At 41.4% G+C, this 16,964-nt stretch overlaps 2 protein-coding genes across 2 annotated transcripts; one reads left to right on the top strand and one right to left on the bottom strand.

The window, feature by feature from the left end:
- The first annotated feature begins 5,393 nt into the window (after window positions 1-5,393).
- LOC127760699 (transcription factor RHD6-like) lies at window positions 5,394-7,468 on the top strand. Its single transcript, XM_052284997.1, has 5 exons — window positions 5,394-6,193; window positions 6,301-6,426; window positions 6,553-6,618; window positions 6,740-6,805; window positions 6,978-7,468. Exons 1-5 carry the CDS (start codon window positions 5,699-5,701, stop codon window positions 7,086-7,088), a joined length of 864 nt encoding a protein of 287 aa, XP_052140957.1. The 5' UTR covers window positions 5,394-5,698; the 3' UTR covers window positions 7,089-7,468.
- A 5,944-nt stretch (window positions 7,469-13,412) lies between these two features.
- On the bottom strand, window positions 13,413-15,886 carry LOC127760702 (uncharacterized). The gene is made up of 4 exons (XM_052285001.1): window positions 15,177-15,886; window positions 14,950-15,068; window positions 14,699-14,824; window positions 13,413-14,324 (listed from the first exon to the last, which is right to left on the bottom strand). Exons 1-4 carry the CDS (start codon window positions 15,390-15,392, stop codon window positions 14,234-14,236), a joined length of 552 nt encoding a protein of 183 aa, XP_052140961.1. The 5' UTR covers window positions 15,393-15,886; the 3' UTR covers window positions 13,413-14,233.
- Window positions 15,887-16,964: the final 1,078 nt, after the last annotated feature.

The following is a 16,964-nucleotide window of genomic DNA, read 5'->3' as shown; positions in this document are numbered from 1 at the left end:
TAGCGTTCTTTGGATGACCCAAGAGGCCGCCGTCGATGCATAATGACATGATGAGCCTACATGCGTGCTTGCAGACTCTGATGGGCCACCACCCTCTCAAACCTAGCCGAATAGCATAGTAGTATTAGTATTACTCTCACCGTCGTAAAATAACTTCATATGTATTATATTTATACCCTTTGTTCAAAAATAAGTTCACATTTATCTTCTTCCTACCCATAATCGGCAAATCCATGAGTTTTACAACGTGAATATTATGGAATGACCTAATATCAAATAAATAGAAGGGGTGAGGCTTCGAACCCAGGCCGGTTAGCCTATCACCTTGTGAAGCTAGCTAGCCGAAAGAACCCTAGGCGTTTCTCTCAAATCCATGAGTTTTATTTCTTTTACATATTTTATTTACGCGTCTGTCAATACTACTTTCTTATTGATGGAAGACGCTTTGGTCTTTTTTTCCCGGGGCTTCCTAATGGGCACGCGCGCCGGCTGCGTGCTTAACTCACGCAGCCGCGCCCCACCCCCTCCCCCACGCCCCTGCGCGCGATTAGCGCAAGCTAATTATGATCATTAGTGTTTAATACCGTAATTAAAAAAATACACGTATAATTTAAAATTTGAGTTGTCAGTTTTAAAAATTTGGGTTAAAACTTTTGAATTTTGATATGGAAGTTTTCAACTAGATATGAAATTTTTTGAATTTTGAGTTGAAAATTTTGAATTCCAATATGAAATTTTCCAATTTTGAGATGAAAATTTTTAATTGAGTTGAAAGTTTTTGAAATTTGAGTTGAAAGTTTTCAAATTTGACTTGAAAGTTTTTAAATATGGGTTGAAAATTTTTCAAATTTGAGATGATAAGTTGAAAGTTTTCAAAATTTGACTTAAAAAATTCAAATTTCGAGTTGAAAGTTTTCAAAATTTGACTTTACATATAGTTTTTTTTTTCAATCTGGCACTTAAAAAAATTCGGCAAAAAGACAAATCTTACTTTAATTATCGTCATTGTCTAAAACTAACCGTATTAGTTAGCGTGTATGTGAAAAAAAATCCCGGAAAAACAAAAAGAAAGCTCACGGGTGACAAGGGCCCGCCACGTGCATGCGCGCGACTTAGAGAAGTCGCGCGTACGCTAGAATTAGCAAAAACCGCTTTTTCCCTCTATCGATTTCTAGAATCAACAAATAAAATTATTTTGAAATAGAAGAGAGCTCCATAGATAGTCTCTCAACTCAAAGTTCAAACTATGAAACTATGAGTACGTGTACATGTTGGGGTTCATATTCGTATTTCATACTTGGTCGTAGGGAAGAAACTGCGCAAATGCTAATCCGCGGTGATATATCTTTTATTGGGCTCAAATTGCCCTTGGCTTATGAATCAATTAAGCCTTGTTTCGTCGGCGACGAGGGAGCAACTGAATAGAGAAATAATTAAAGAAGCTGCATGAGAGAACGATCAAAGAAGCTGCAATTTAATAAATAATTCTGCGAACGGATCGAGATGCAGCCGGTCGACAGAGATGATCTACGTAGAGTAACTTGGCCGGCCGGAAATCGTGGTTTACATGCAGAGTCTCGACGTTTGTCAGCCGGCCGCCGACGTTAATTATGCCTTATTTCTGCCGGTGAATCGCCCGGTTAGAAGAACAAAACTCCGAACCCTTCGGAGAAGAAATCCCCAAATTTGGCCCATAGGCCCAGTCGGAATAAACACTCCATCAGCCATTTAGCCAAGGAATTGCGTACGGCCCATAGGCCCAGTCGGATTAGTTGAATACTCCGCATCATCAGGGTCACACACCCAAATGAATTTTCGTGAACCAGAGACAGAGTGCGGATGGATGTTGGTAGAATGGTACTAGTAACTACTACTATCCACGTCGCATCCTGCTCAAGGGCACCGCTTTGAAAAAACCTCTTCGTGCAAGGATATTGTCATTGGTCTATGCATTGGCTTCGAACTTCAGTCCTAAGCCTAGAGGAGGCCTTATAGCTCCTTTACTTTTCTCAGTTTGGGTTCTCTCTTCTCTTATTTGGTGTGTTCAACTTGTCTTGAACTACACTCTCTTCTGGAGTGGATCTTTGTAATAATTGGCTGTAGTTCTTTTTAAACAAAGACCGGGATATTATATTCCACTATCTTAAAAAAAACTGCTACTGTATATCTAATCTGCTTTTGATATGTACTGTATATCGTCAGTAAGTATCGTCGATTAATTGAAAGCTGAAGATTGCGCATACACCAGCTGCCCAGCTGGTCGATCGTACTGTGTTAGCCTTACTGACGAGTACAGTACTGATATTTCAGCTAGTGTTGCCCTGCCCAGCTGCTATAAGGCTTCCATCGGATGGCCTAATAAGCCAAAGAAAAGGTCAAATTTTAAATTTTTAAACTTAATTTTAAGATTGATTTTAAGATATTTTTAACGTTGTTTTTTTTCAACATTAGCTTTTAAATCACCAAGAACACATATATAAAAGTTTTACCTACAAATTTATTTTTATTCCCTAATAAACTATTTTGGCTTATTAGGGAATAAGCCAAACGATGGGGACCTCCATCCGTACTGTTAGCCATAGTAGTGCTCTTGCCAACTGAAATTCTGAACATCTGTCTATATGTGTACACCATCTGAACTCTGAATTTATCACAACAAATTAAAGAGAAGCATGGTGGGTGGATACGCGTGCTTAGTCAGTAGTATCATACTCATACTGCTAGTAATCTGCCGTTGCACTGCAATTAATTAGAGAACTAATATACTAGTTAACTGAGATATACTATATATAAGCTAGCAAGACTCGGAGTGCATGCATGCTATAATCAATGAAATCCGATCTGCAGATGCGTAGCTGCATGAAGCCAAGAAAGGATTATCCACTGATCAGCAAGGAATAGTACAGGGATGCACTAGTTGTTGTTTACTCTAACCCAGTATTATCAACACATAACTATATAATTAGTGTGGTGGACTGGTAGTTAGTATGTCTTGATACAGAATTTGTACATATAATATATAATTAATTAAGCTGTATTAATAACAGCGAGATGCACGGAGAGGGGCCATCGGTCGAGTGAGACTTAGCTTAGCTATACTATGCGGGCTGAACGACTGCGTCGCACGTCCGTCGTCAAGACTGAATTAAACTAATGAACATATAACCAACTAATTAATTTAAGGCGGTTGCAGATGATAGCATGTGTGCTGTGAGCTAGCTGAGCTACTTGGCCATGTGAAGCTCTGAACTGAAAAGCTTCATTAGCACTGGCTAGCTAAGCTATAGTAGATCAATGCATGCGTCGCAAAAATGTAGTAACTGTCGTGGAAGCACGTCGAAGTTGCAGATCGCACACACACGGTAAGCACACGGGTTTAATTAATTAATTTGTACATATGTATGTATATATACCTACATTAATTAATGCAAGACGTGCATGTCCATCGAGTTTGTCGACCGATCATCATGCATCTACGAGTAGTAAAAATTAGTTGAGTATTACTCTGTTTTAATTGTATACCGTACGCCTACTAAACAAAATAATAAAAATAATATGCTGCATGTGCACTCTAGCTAGCCTTCCCAATCCAGAACACTCCAATATATATGTACCGGGACACACGCATGGCCTTTCTAGGATTAAATTAACCAGTAGATGTGTAGAAAAAAATTTGGGTCGAATTGAAATGGCCTTTCTAGGATTAATTAAATTAACCAGTATTATAGAAGGACGAGAAATTAACCAGGTTTTAAGGTTGCGGTTCAAGAGGAAAAAGTACTTAGAAAATTCTTATCCAAGGGCAAAAGCGGCAGCTGAAAGTCTGAAACAACCATGTAAGATCGTATGACAAAAGGGAGAGACTACTATAGCAAAACTGGAACAATATTTCACCCTAAATGTATGCTCTGTCTCTGTCTGTACTCTGTAGATGCCATAATTAATCCTAACAACATGTTGAGTGCTTGCTCATCTAGTCATCTGACAATTCTCTTGTTCTTCCTCACCTCACATACACATGTTCCGTTGCTAATTAATATTGCCTAATGTTTGGGTTTCTTACTCTGATTTTTTTTTCGCAGGGATATCTTACTCTGACAGCTTTATCTTTTCACTTATACTTATATAGTTATTAGCCAAAATTTAAATTTTCAACCTTAAATTTGGAGGTGATTTTAATGTTTTTTTCATCGAAATCTATTTTTCAGCATTTTGTAAATATGTCGTTTGGCATATGTGAGACCGTGAATTTGTTAAGCCATATTGATCTCCCCGTTCTTGCAAGCCATCGAAGGTCCAATGTGTATGGTCATGTTGTTTCATAGAACCCATACCAGGACTGGCTTGTACCATGCTTCTTGGAACAAGCAGTATAAGTTGCCATTTTGGAAATTAGGCATTGACATTCAATATCTGCATGATATTCTGACAGGAGCAATTTTCATTTTCCACAAAATGTATGTTACACATGTGTGACTGGTAATTAATTAACAGCCTGGATTTTTTTTTACATTTTGACACTTTCTAAAAATTTATTTTATAAATATACCCTTAGACAAACTTCTAAAAATAGACTCTTTTTTCTAAGCTAGTAACCCTAATGTCAGGGTCCAACGTTATTGACGCCAACGACGATGGCGCCGACACCTTTGCCGCTAGCAACCGAGATGTACATCCTATTTGTAAAATAAATTTTATGAAAAAATTTAAAATGTAAATAATTTTCTTACAAATAGGACCTTGTTGTCGAGGGTCTAGTTGTAAGAAAAATTTTTACATTCTAATCCTTTTATAAAAAAATTTACATCTCTTTGACACCGATCCTCTTCACATCTGCAAGACTTAACTGCTACGAGGGCTGAGATTCGCATTGAAACATTGAACCTCGGCGTCAAGAAAAAGGGTTTATTTATGGAATAAGTTTTTCTAAATTTCTATTTGTAAAATAAGTTTTAAAAAGCTAAAATATAAAAATCCAGAATTAATGGGTGTATACAGTACAATAGCCATTACATCTCCAGCAGTTACTTTTAATTTTGTCACTACGTGCACTCGCGACATGATGTGTATGATGCTTAAAAAAGGGTGCTTAACAAAGAGAGGGGCTAGGTTATGAAGCTTGTGTCATTAGCATAGTCCTAGCTAACTAGCTAGCCTAGCATGCATGTCAAATATCTTAAACTAGCATCAACTTGATTTCAATGCCATGTGAAGAGAGGATATGATGCCAAGGAGTGTCTCTCGATCTTGAGCTAGCTAGCTGGAACATGCATGTGATCGAGTGGCTTGATCTCTAGTTAATTACCTCCTCCTATATATGATCCTAGCTAGCTAACAAGTGTTTATCTCACCATGCATAATTGCAAGTATATTCCGTTCATTGCCAGCTCAAAACCTCTCTAAAATACCACACCGTCTTAACAAGAATCCTCTTCTCACCTCTCTCTATATAAGTAGCTAGAAGCTAGGTATACCTACATATGTTTCATGCATACTGAGATCGATCGATCCATCAGGTTGCTACTACCAAGAACAGAAACCCTAGCTAGCTAGTTAAACATCATCGATCACCATTAGACTAATTTAGAGCTCTTGCTCGATCTTACGATACGCAACGTAGTGATCACACTGCTGTGCTGCATCGTATAGTAGCTAGCTAGCTAAACACAGAGCTTAATTAGCTGATTAATTAAGGTAGATGATGGCAGCTCAGGCAAGCAGCAAGCGCGGCATGCTGCTGCCACGGGAGGCGGTGCTGTACGACGACGAGCCCTCCATGCCGCTGGAGATCTTGGGCTACCACGGCAATGGCGTCGGCGGCGGTGGCTGCGTCGACGCTGATTACTACTACAGCTGGTCGGGGTCCAGCTCCAGCTCCAGCTCGTCGGTGCTCAGCTTTGACCAGGCGGCGGTCGGCGGCGGCGGCTGCGCCCGGCAGCTGGCTTTCCATCCCGGCGGCGACGACGACGACTGCGCCATGTGGATGGACGCCGCCGCCGGCGCCATGGTCGAGAACACGTCTGTCGTCGCCGGCGGCGGCAACAACTACTGTCATCGCCTGCAGTTCCACGGCGGCGCCGCCGGTTTCGGACTCGCGAGCCCAGGCTCGTCGGTCGTTGACAACGGCCTCGAAATCCACGAGAGCAACGTCAGCAAGCCGCCACCGCCGGCAGCCAAGAAGCGCGCATGCCCGGTATGTCACTGAATATTAATCAGATCACTGTGTCAAAGATTAATTTCACAAATTAAACCAGTTGTGAATTTCGAGTGAACCAACAGTATAATTTGTGTGTACCGCAGAGCGGCGAGGCGAGAGCAGCGGGGAAGAAGCAGTGCAGGAAAGGGAGCAAGCCAAACAAGGCTGCTTCTGCTTCTTCTCCTTCTCCTTCTCCTAACAAGGAACAACCTCAAAGCGCCGCTGCAAAGGTACAATAATTACTTTTCTGACTATGTTTAATTTGTAATTACCACGGTTGTGTTTTGATCAAATTAAACTGGATTATTATTCAAGTGAGTAGTATTCAATCTTGTTATATGTATATGTATGTGTAGGTAAGAAGAGAGCGGATCAGTGAGAGGCTCAAAGTTCTTCAGGATCTCGTGCCTAATGGCACAAAGGTGCGATTAGTTCTCAGTATAATTCTTTTGTTTTAAGTTAATTGCATGGCTCCTAGTCTATTATCTCTTGATATTTTTTTTCTTCATGAGAATAACTATATATTCATGTTCGTGCCCGCAGGTAGACTTGGTCACCATGCTAGAAAAGGCGATCAACTACGTCAAATTCCTCCAGCTGCAAGTGAAGGTATATTGCAATACTATGCATGGATAGAGACCATCCATAGAATATATAGTAGTAGCTCTTTCAGTTCAGTTCACCGTAATTGATAGTTCTTCACTTCAGCTCTTATGTTTCACGCAAGTTTAGTGTCTATGATTAATTAGCTGACCATAATGATCTGATTCTGATGATGCAGGTTTTGGCTACTGATGAGTTCTGGCCGGCACAAGGAGGGAAAGCACCAGAGCTCTCTCAAGTCAAGGACGCCTTGGACGCCATCCTATCTTCTCAGCATCCAAACAAATGATGTTGTGCTGCTGACACAAAATGCATCAAATTTCACAAAGCTAATATTAAGTTTGATGCATGTAAGATCTTTAGAACAGAGGCAATGTAACAGGGCTTCTGCTCTGAAAAGATGAGAGAATTGTTCTATTGGACTTTCAGAGTTGGAAATCAGTCGTGCATCTTAGATGTTTTTTTTCACTCTTTTTTCCTAGATCAATTCTTTCTTGTTTTGTTGCCAAAGCCTGAGTAATGTACTTCAGTCATCAGAGTTCTTTCACTTTATAGCAAGGATGTAGTGTAGGTATCAGTTAGAAAACAAGAATCTGAGCACTGCAAATTCGCTTGCTACTGTAAATTACACTGCAAATTCCAATAAATGAATCCTAAATAGATGCAGTTAAATCTGCGCCCTCTGCTATTTATTTTCTCTTGTCAGCATCTGCATCTTGTTCATTGAAGCAACCAAGCAAGACAGGGTAAAAACAGAGAGAAAGCTCTAGACAGATCAAAGCATTGCAAGTAAACTGGATTTTTTTTTTTTAACTTTCTCACGGTCGTGTGCAAGTAAACTGGATTTTATTATTAGAGCATGAGAATAATACTCCATATCATCCTAAATCGTGAATTGATCGAGGGAACCTTCCTGAGACAGATCAGAGTGATTAATATTTTTTATCATTTGGGCGGTCGGAGAAGCCTGAATGAATGCATGCATGATCGTGGAAATGTTATAATTTTCTCACTCGAAGATCAGCATTGACCTCTACCTGATCTACACGAACTGATGAACCATGTAAATTATTAGTAGTGACTCTACAATAATTTTGTTAGAGGCCTTAATTGGAGAATGTGATAAAATTTGTATTGGCTCCTACAGAGCATGTATTCTGCCCACTGACAATTTTCTGCTACAACATTGATAGCATGGCATCATCAGCTACTTGTGTTTTTCTCCAAGTCAAACAATTGTGTAATGCAACTAGAACTAATTTGGCAATTGGAGCGTGATTAGAGGAGCTCTAGGAGGAATCTGGCCAGACTTGGCTAATTCTAGGATGTTCTTTAACATAGCATAATATATATTTCTGGTGTGTATGCATGATCAACTTTGCCCAATCAAATGAAGAACTAAACAAGTTTAACTTCATCAAGTTTATCTAACTCTAGTGGACAATTCAATTGTTATTATGTGAGGTAGAGGCAAAGAAGGCGCCATTTTCTCTAATTTTCTTGCAAATAATACAGAAACCAGTCCAAAAAGTGATTAAATTGCTAGATGAAGAACTGCTTTTCTGGAGAACAGAAAAAAAAAAACAATGACGAACATGCTATAGAAAAACTGGCAAGAGAAGCTATCCTCTGAAACCTTGGGTCATCATCAATGAGATCAATTCTAATGATAGCACTTAAATTTTAGCTGTCCAACACACGGCATGATGATACATGAATCATGATCAGATGCTTGACATGTGGTACTGACTGTCATTTACATCTTCATTGAATCATTATCACGAGATAATTGGTAAGAATGCAATAAACAACGAAGTTGAAATGCTACTAATCCCTAAATAATAAATGAGATAATGGCAAAGAAATGAGAGAGATGCCGTGTTATGCTAATAGTCGGTGGCTAGAGCACATAAACAGTTCTGTTTGTCATAAAAAGGGAGTGAAAAATAGTGTGTGGTCCTAAGATCTACAGGTTTCTAGGTGGTATCAATCGTGCAATGCTTGGAGTCCCAGCAGAAGTTTGAGTCATGTGATTGTGTGACAACTCCATTAGTTTACTGGTTTGACAATGGGATGCAATGCAATATATTGTAGAAGTCAAACAAATCACTCAATGAGGATACGTATGTGTGCTTGTTTCCACATCAACATGCAGGAAATGATACCATTGCCATTTTAATTTGTGGCTTTAGATCCCTAGATGTTTCCCAGGGGAAAATTATAAAACATCTGATGCTTCAAGCATTTACAACTTATGGCCATGAAGCTTGAAATAACCCTCAAGAATTTATATTGGTTAACATTTTGAAAACCTTTCAAAAGGTTTCAAATATTCGAAATTTTGTGTTTATTATGGCTTTAAACCTTCCTATTGTGTTATTGGTGAATCCAGATGGAAAAGGGAAACATGGGGGTGCTATTCTGTGAGCACATAATCCTGTCCTTTGAGGTCACATTCCAGCAGAATAAAATCTACAGATTCTTCAGAACCATCTAGTAATGTATTGTATTCTCAATTCTCAGTTTCATTCCCATGTGACTTTTGAGTGCACACCTTAAATTAAAACTGCATAAGACTATGGATTCATGGCATCACATGTCATTAAAAATTGGATTCAACTAAACCAAGGACGTGGGAGGCATTACCTGCGTCGCAAACTTCAAGTTGCTTTCTCTTCCATCTGAAACAGAAAATGGACAAGAAAATCACAAGAATTTAATGCACATACGTGTGAAGATGCCCATCCTGTTATTTTCTTCCCTTCTCTTGTTCTCTTGAATTCAGACACCCATCCTTTTCAGTGGCAGAAGCCAACAGGGTAGCAAAGCAAAAGATCTGACAAATAATTTCTGGACAAACTACAATCAATATTACCTGATACATTTAGCTTTAGTTTTGGTCACCCACGGAAGTACCAACATAATAACGCTACAATATTAAAACAACTGCCCGGAGACATTGAGTTAAATTCATTAATGTCATGATTCTAACACAAGCTACTCTCCATGGTTCTCACTCTGGGATTTTGTTAGAGACCACTACAAACATAAACATCAAAGACAGTGAAAACTGATCTAGATTCTGAATTTACGGCCATTCATTCATGAAAACTCAGGAGCATCTACAGCATCAGGAGCAACAGCAGATTCGACCAATCTCTCGAAATCAATAATGGTTGACTGAAAATTGAACTGGTACCCACTCTGCATCCACGATTTTACGCACATTGTAGCTTGAATGCTACTGAGAGGAAGGCAGTAGTGCTGCTTGCGCATGCTGTCACCTTTGCTCGTGAACAATTCTTCAGGGTCTAATGAGGTCCCTTGGATCGCCAAAAAATCACGAGCCATCAAAGAGAGCCGTGGGTAACGGGAGGAGTGACCCTTCCACCATTCAAGGGCATCAGTGGAAATTGGTGCAGGGGGCTCAGCAAGATACTGAGAAAGCTCATCAGCAGCAGTGATCATACTCACACGACGGCGTTTACGGACAATCTCTTCAGCAAAGGAAAATGCATCACCGCCGTCAGTGGTGTCTTGGGTGTTGTAGCCATTCCCAACAGCTTCAAAGGTGCTACTGTAGTCCCTGACAAATTGGTTCCTTGCATCCTCCAAGTTGCTAGTTGAGTTAAGGGTTTCAGGGATAAGCTCTCCTTTGATTCTTGGATCAAGAATTGCTGCCGTGAACGTGTAGATGTTGTAAGCTTGAGATGCGAAGTTATGAGCTGTCTCAGACATGTCACTGGCGATTTTCTTGAGCCAATCCTGACGGGTGCTATCATGGCAGACATTGATCAATTCAATAACATGGTCCATAAAGAAGAACACCAGCCCAACTGTTGGTATTTTGCAAGTACAAAGGTTGGTGGTAGTTTTGTAGAAGGGCTCAAGGTACGAGTGCAATGAGTTGACGGCTGACTTCTCTGTGGAACTCAGAACCCAGTCCCTTGGTCCAAATACCCCTTCAAACTTCTTGATGGTGTTATCCATTGCATTAGGGGCCTGGATGAAAAAGGTTTTGTTTTCATTTAAATGGGCATTAAAGACATAGAGCATGATGGAAAATGAATTATACGAAGTATGAGCTGTATGGTACCTTCTTTACCACATCAAGCATATTGTAATCACCACTCCAGTTTGATGAATGGTCAAATGGAAGTTTCCATGAGCCTTCTTGATAAACTTCAGTCCAGTGCATAAAATCTTCCATCATGTCCTGGTTTGAATTGGTCTCAAGAACAAATTCACGGATCTTGGACAATACTGGCCTCACATTTTCCAGGCCATCTTTTATGATAATCTTGAGCATCCGAGCAGCACAGGGGATGTAACAGAAAGGAAGTTTACGGGACTCAAGCTCCTGCCTGAGCTCATGACAAGCATGGATTGCATGTTGGCTGTTGTTATGTGTGCAAGCAAGGATCTTTGAATCAATGTTAAACTCGTGCAGCACATTCATTAGAACTTGCAGAATCTCAGGGCCAGTGCATGGGTATGGGATACGGCGGACATCAAGCAAAACTTTCCGCAAGGCCCAGCCTTCATCAATCCAGTAACACTTGACGGACAAGTACACAATCTGTTCATAAGAAGTCCAAAAGTCAAGAGTAATGGAGAACCGAGAGCTAACGCACTGAAGAGATGCCTTAACATCCTCCTTCATGCTTCTGAACACTTGAAGGACAATTTCATGAGCCTTTTCTTTTGGCCATAGCTGGACAGGCGGGTTCAAATACCTGCAACTGTCGATAAGCATACTATCTTCGAGGGTGGAAGTTGGAAGGGAGGAGCTGATAAGCCACCTCAGAAGTAACCAGTTGACATGGTCAATATCAATTGCTGGTTTCGCTTTAGGTTGATGACGAACTTTAGATACAGTTTGAGGTTGAGGTTGATGTTGAACTTGGAATTGAGGTTGAACTTGGGACTGAGATTGAGCTTGTGATCGAGTTCGCGCTAGGGGTTGAGATCTTTTGGCTCGAGAAACCATGCTGGTAGGCGTTGTACTTTGAGTTGCTTCACCCTCAGAAAGTTGGCAGTAACCAGGGTGGCGGTTATTAAGATGCTTCCCAAGATTTCCTGCACACAACAATGTAGCATATTACTGAATGTGGTGTTCAGACTTGACAGTTGGAAAGGGTGAAAATAAGGCAACTAATACTGACATTATCTACTGACTGAAACTGAACTAGAGTTGTGGGCATATGTCAGAAAGAAAGATTGAATCTTCTTGGAGACAGAATTTGCAAAACGCCCTTCATTGTTACAGTAAAGTGCTTGCATTGTATTGCAGAGTATAATAAAGTAAAATCATTTCAATTGGATTGGATGGGCGTTAAGAGTAACAGGTGTATATGTATACCGGTGGCAGTGGTCATGCAGTAGCTCTTCTTGCAGAGCTTGCAGACGCGGGACTTGCCATCGGGGGCAGTATCGAAGAACTGGAGGTAGAGGGACTTCATGGTCTTCTTCTTGGGCTTGGCTCCCTGGGCAGGGGCAGAGGAGGTGGCCGCCATCCCGGACAGCGCGTCGTCAGGGTCTACGCTGGGCAAGAGAGTCATATCAGTGAGAGTTGCGTTCCCCATATCGATCCTCTCTGTGGCGTTGCAAGTTACAGTAGAGAGTGTCAGCAAGAATTGAAACAAACATACTTGTGCAAATCCAATCTGATGATGGTGCAAATCTTTTGACAAGGTGGTGTGTTGATTTAGCAGAGAGATCAGTGTGAGCATGTGATTCGCGTATTGATTGATTGTTTGGTTCTTTCTACTACTCCTAATTGCGGTGCAGATCGGAGAAAGCAGCAGCGGGTGTGGGGTGTACCTTGGGGAGCGAGCCGAAGGAGTCGCCGGAGAGCCGAGCCGCGGCGAGAGCTGACGCAGCGCAGACTGCACGTGCCCACCGCCACAGGCAGCACAGGGGGGAGCGAGCCGCGGCGCCGGCGCCGATGGGAGATTGGGATCCAGCCAGCCAGCCAGCCAGCGAGCTAGGGTTTGGTTTTCTCCCTGAATCGGAGCGGCTCACCCAGCCGGCTCGTCTCTGCCTTACTACTCCTTCCACTACTGGTTTTGGTTGGGTTGGGCCGAGTCGAGTCGCTTTTACCTTTGGACGGCTCGGCTAATTCAAGACCATTTTCCTTTTTTCTGATTTCTCTTAATAAATACTCCTTAGTATCTTTTTTGTGATTAAAGATGCCAAAATACTGTTCGCGCATAGGAAGAGTAATACTGTACATGTTTTGTGATGAATCTTTTGCAAACAAAAAAAACTAAGGACTCCTCCGTTTCGATTATGGACGGAATAAGCGAAACGACATATTTGTAAATAGAAAATCGAAAATTATATATATATATATAGGGCCTGTTCACTTTGATGAAAAAAACAATGCCAAAATTTTGGCAGGATTTCTTATATAGTTACTAAAATTTGGTAGCAAACTAAACGTAGCTATTTTTTGGGTAACTTTACCAAAATTTGTTAAGATTGAAAATGGCATCAAAGTGAACAGGCCCATATATGTTCTAGCAATCTAAAAGTAAAGGCTGAAAAATAAACTACGATGAAAAAACCTCAAAATCAACTCCAAATTTAAAATTGAAAATTTAAATTTTGGCTTATAAGTATAAGCATAAACCAAAAGATGAGGCTATAAGCTTAATTGGCCAATATCCATTTTAATCTCATCAACTGAGGTTACTGAATTCTTAACACTACTGTGCTAGATAAGAAACAGGTCAGGAATACAAGTGTAAAACTTTGACAAAGTAAAACAAAAATCATTTACTACTACATGTGTTTCTTGGTGTCTGTCAATCCAACAACATAGATCATCTCTGTACAAGTACAACCAAATGGCACAAATCCAGGTGAGAAACCGTGCCCCCTCCCTGTTTCACTTGATGTTCATGTCTTCTTGTGAGTGTGTTTGTGTCTTACAAATTTTGACAATTTGACCCTTTGCAAAAACTAATTTTATAAATGAACCGCTGCCAAAACTTATTTTAAATCTGACATTTTTGCTCAACGCTAAATCATGTGGCGCGGAAGTTAAACACCTCAGCGCCACATCAGCTGGCGCTGAATGCCGTGCCACGACGGATGGAAGACTAAGTCAGCGTGCCAACGTACATTCAGCGCCATACTATTTGGCTCTGAGGTGTCTAAATTCAGCGCCACACGATTTGGCGTTAAGCAAAAGGGTCAGATTTAAAATAAGTTTTGGTAGCGGTTCATTTGTAAAAATAGTTTTTGTAAAGGGTTAAATTGTCAAAATTTGTGTTTGTGTCGTGTGTATATGTACCCAGACAGCTAGCCAGCTCAATCTGTCAGTTGCTCCTTTGGTAAAACAAATTCATCGGATTGATCCAATCAGTGAGCTCCTAACTCGCACTGCAGCCTGCATCATCACAAATTAATTTGTGATGCATGGTGACTTCATTTTCTCTTCTTTGCCTTTGATCTTTTTCTCCATAGCACGCCCAGCGGAAGGGTGAACATTGGGAAGGGGATTTTAGGCGGTGGTACGCTGCAAAATGGGAAAAAGAAAAGGATTTGATCTTCCATCGGCAGCAATATGTAAGAAGTGTGAAGAGTACTATGCAGGTAATGGCAGAGTTCAACTGAACCATTTTGGGCGTGTTGTGTTGCTCGCATCCCCCTAGTATTAACTACTCCATCCTTTTGGGTAAACTAGAGTCTGAATTCATTTTTTTCTGAAAGGGTGAAGCTTTAGCTGCGATTTCGCCTTCTGAAAACCGTTCCTCCCTGAGCTGAAAATGGTGAGGAGGATTTGTTTCTTCTATCTAACTATTCTAGTTGTATCTCAGATAATTGGGAGTTGATTAGGTGATTGCTGATTGAGAAGAGAATTAACAGGTGGTAGTACAGGATAGTACTTACTGCAAATTGATGGTCTCGATTTGGGTGAGCTCGGCGTTGAAGGAACCGTCCCGTGTCGTGGCGTGCTGCCTGATGCCAAGAACCCTGCACCCAACCCTCCTCATTCGCTCGTACGGGCTCGTCGACCTGACGCAAAAGCAAAATTTCAATTCAGTTCAGTTCAAGTTCAGTATATCTCAAGAGAATTCAGTTGAGTTGAGTTGAGTTGAGGAATCATTTTGATGTTACAGTTAGAGTTAGAGTAGAGGTACCTGTAGAGGAAGCTCTTGTCGTGGAGGCCGACGACGAGCGTGGTGGCCGCGAGCTGGTTCACCGTCGCCACCACCGTCTCCCCGACCTCCCCCTCCCGAACCACTATCTCCACCTTCGCCTGCATACCATTTCACAATTCAACAAGATGATTAATTGCTTCTTTCTTTGTTTGTTTTGAGTTGACCCAACTACCACCATTGATTGATTGATTGGTTGATTGGTTTACCTCCGCGATGCCGTTGCAGAGCTCCCTGAAGGCGAGGGCGAGCTGGAAGCCGCCGAGGCGTAGGCTGCGCCGCCTCCGCCGCGACCTCGCCGGCGGGCAGACGTGCAGCAGCGTGATGCAGTCGCCGGCGCGGATGAAGTTGCGCACGGCCCACTGCAGCGCCGCGCGGGCGGCGCCCACGTCCTCCACCACCACCACCACCCTCTGGCTCTCCATTACTTCCTCTGTCACACAAACACACGCTACCTACCTCTATCCTCTAGCCTGAGATTATCCATCCATCCATCCATGAAAGCATCATCAAGAAGAACTCGCCATGAAAGCTAGCTCCTCAAGAAGCCTCTCTTCTTGAAAGAGACCCGGTGAAGTGTGTGGAAACACAAACAAGAGTAGTAGATGACAACAGAACGGACTAATACTAGCAGTGACACAGTGCTAATTAGTACTGGTACGTAGTTAACTTAAGTGTGTGATGTGCTAAGCTACTGTGCGTGTGTGGTGATGAGTAGCTGAGCTAGATACAATGGTGACTGATGGAGGATTAGAGTAGTAGAGAATCATCAGCTGTAGATGGAGGACTAAAACAAATGATGAGGTGGCCATGCCATGACACAGACACATTTGACATGGGACCATATACATGAGGAGGAAGAAAAGGAAATTTAAGGGTCCCCTACTGTTTCTCTCAACATGATACTCCTCCTCTCTCATCCTAACCACTACTTCTACAATTCAATTGAAATTGATTGGATCCCTAGATAATATACTAGTTTAACTTCCGTCTATGTCATGACTCGAACCATACATGTATATATGGCTTGGCTGCTGGTTTTTGCTTGCCATTAGCAACAACATCTAGCTCCATGCGTGCATACAACATGGCTCTTGTTTTTGTATGGTTTTGTCACGCAATTTGGAGGTTAGGAGTGGATTAGTTCATTGGTTTAGGGAATCTTGTTAACCCGTCTTAACAAATTTCCTATCAATACAAATCGATGGACTGCGACGTGTCCTACCTGCTGCCTATATATGCGCATTAGTTTAGTTTAGAGAGGACAATGTTTAGAGATTGTGATTGTGAGACGATCAAACGAGACCGGGTGCAGACCCCCTCTAATTTCGTGTCTGGTTCTATTTTTTATCTCTTTTTTTATTGCTGGATTGGATGGGTTTACAACTGGAAGAACTTATGTCGTCGTCGTCTTAGCTAGTGTAGCAGTTGATCGATTAATTAGGTGTAACCGCTTAAAAAACGTCCGGTGATGGCAGCGGATTATATATGTCATGCTAGTGCTTACGGATCAGTAATTATTAGTGGCATCTTTTTTTTTGTTTGTTAGCTGCCCTATGCTTTACATCTAAATATACTGCTGTGATGTATACCCATTAACACTGATTGAGAAGCTAATTAAGCAGCTGCTGTTGTTTGAAAGAAATAATTATTACAGTATTAAGCTGTGTTCAGAAGCAAAACAGTGCTTCCTCACGAAACACGAAGCAGCAAACGCACGACGCATACAAGGCTACAGCACTAGATATGTCGGAGGTAGGAACAAAAGGGCCATATGCAATATAATGCAGCTTTTGCCTAAGCTTGTTCATAGTTTTGGTTGCAAGTGTTGTCTTCTCTCCTTGGCTTGGCACGCGACTGAACTAGTATTTTTCTTTCTTGGGGCACCGTCTGCATCATCTATAGCTTCCTTGTGTACAAGAAAATAATGCTGCTCGTTTGGTGCAGTAGTATAACATCATGTGAAGTTTGGTCTACCTTTTGAAAGCAGCACTGAA

The sequence above is a fragment of the Oryza glaberrima genome, chromosome 1 (assembly GCF_000147395.1).
Source record: "Oryza glaberrima chromosome 1, OglaRS2, whole genome shotgun sequence".
Classification (NCBI taxonomy): Eukaryota; Viridiplantae; Streptophyta; class Magnoliopsida; order Poales; family Poaceae; genus Oryza; species Oryza glaberrima.
This window is presented reverse-complemented; position numbering and strand designations above follow the sequence as displayed.

Coding starts and splice junctions, on each gene's coding strand:
- LOC127760702 (XM_052285001.1), bottom strand. CDS start 15,392: ATGGAGAGCCAGAGGGTGGTGGTGGTGGTGGAGGACGTGGGCGCCGCC. Junction 15,069..15,176: donor TCTGCAACGGCATCGCGGAG/GTAAACCAATCA, acceptor AATGGTATGCAG/GCGAAGGTGGAGATAGTGGT. Junction 14,825..14,949: donor GACAAGAGCTTCCTCTACAG/GTACCTCTACTC, acceptor CTTTTGCGTCAG/GTCGACGAGCCCGTACGAGC.
- LOC127760699 (XM_052284997.1), top strand. CDS start 5,699: ATGATGGCAGCTCAGGCAAGCAGCAAGCGCGGCATGCTGCTGCCACGG. Junction 6,194..6,300: donor CCAAGAAGCGCGCATGCCCG/GTATGTCACTGA, acceptor TGTGTACCGCAG/AGCGGCGAGGCGAGAGCAGC. Junction 6,427..6,552: donor CTCAAAGCGCCGCTGCAAAG/GTACAATAATTA, acceptor ATGTATGTGTAG/GTAAGAAGAGAGCGGATCAG.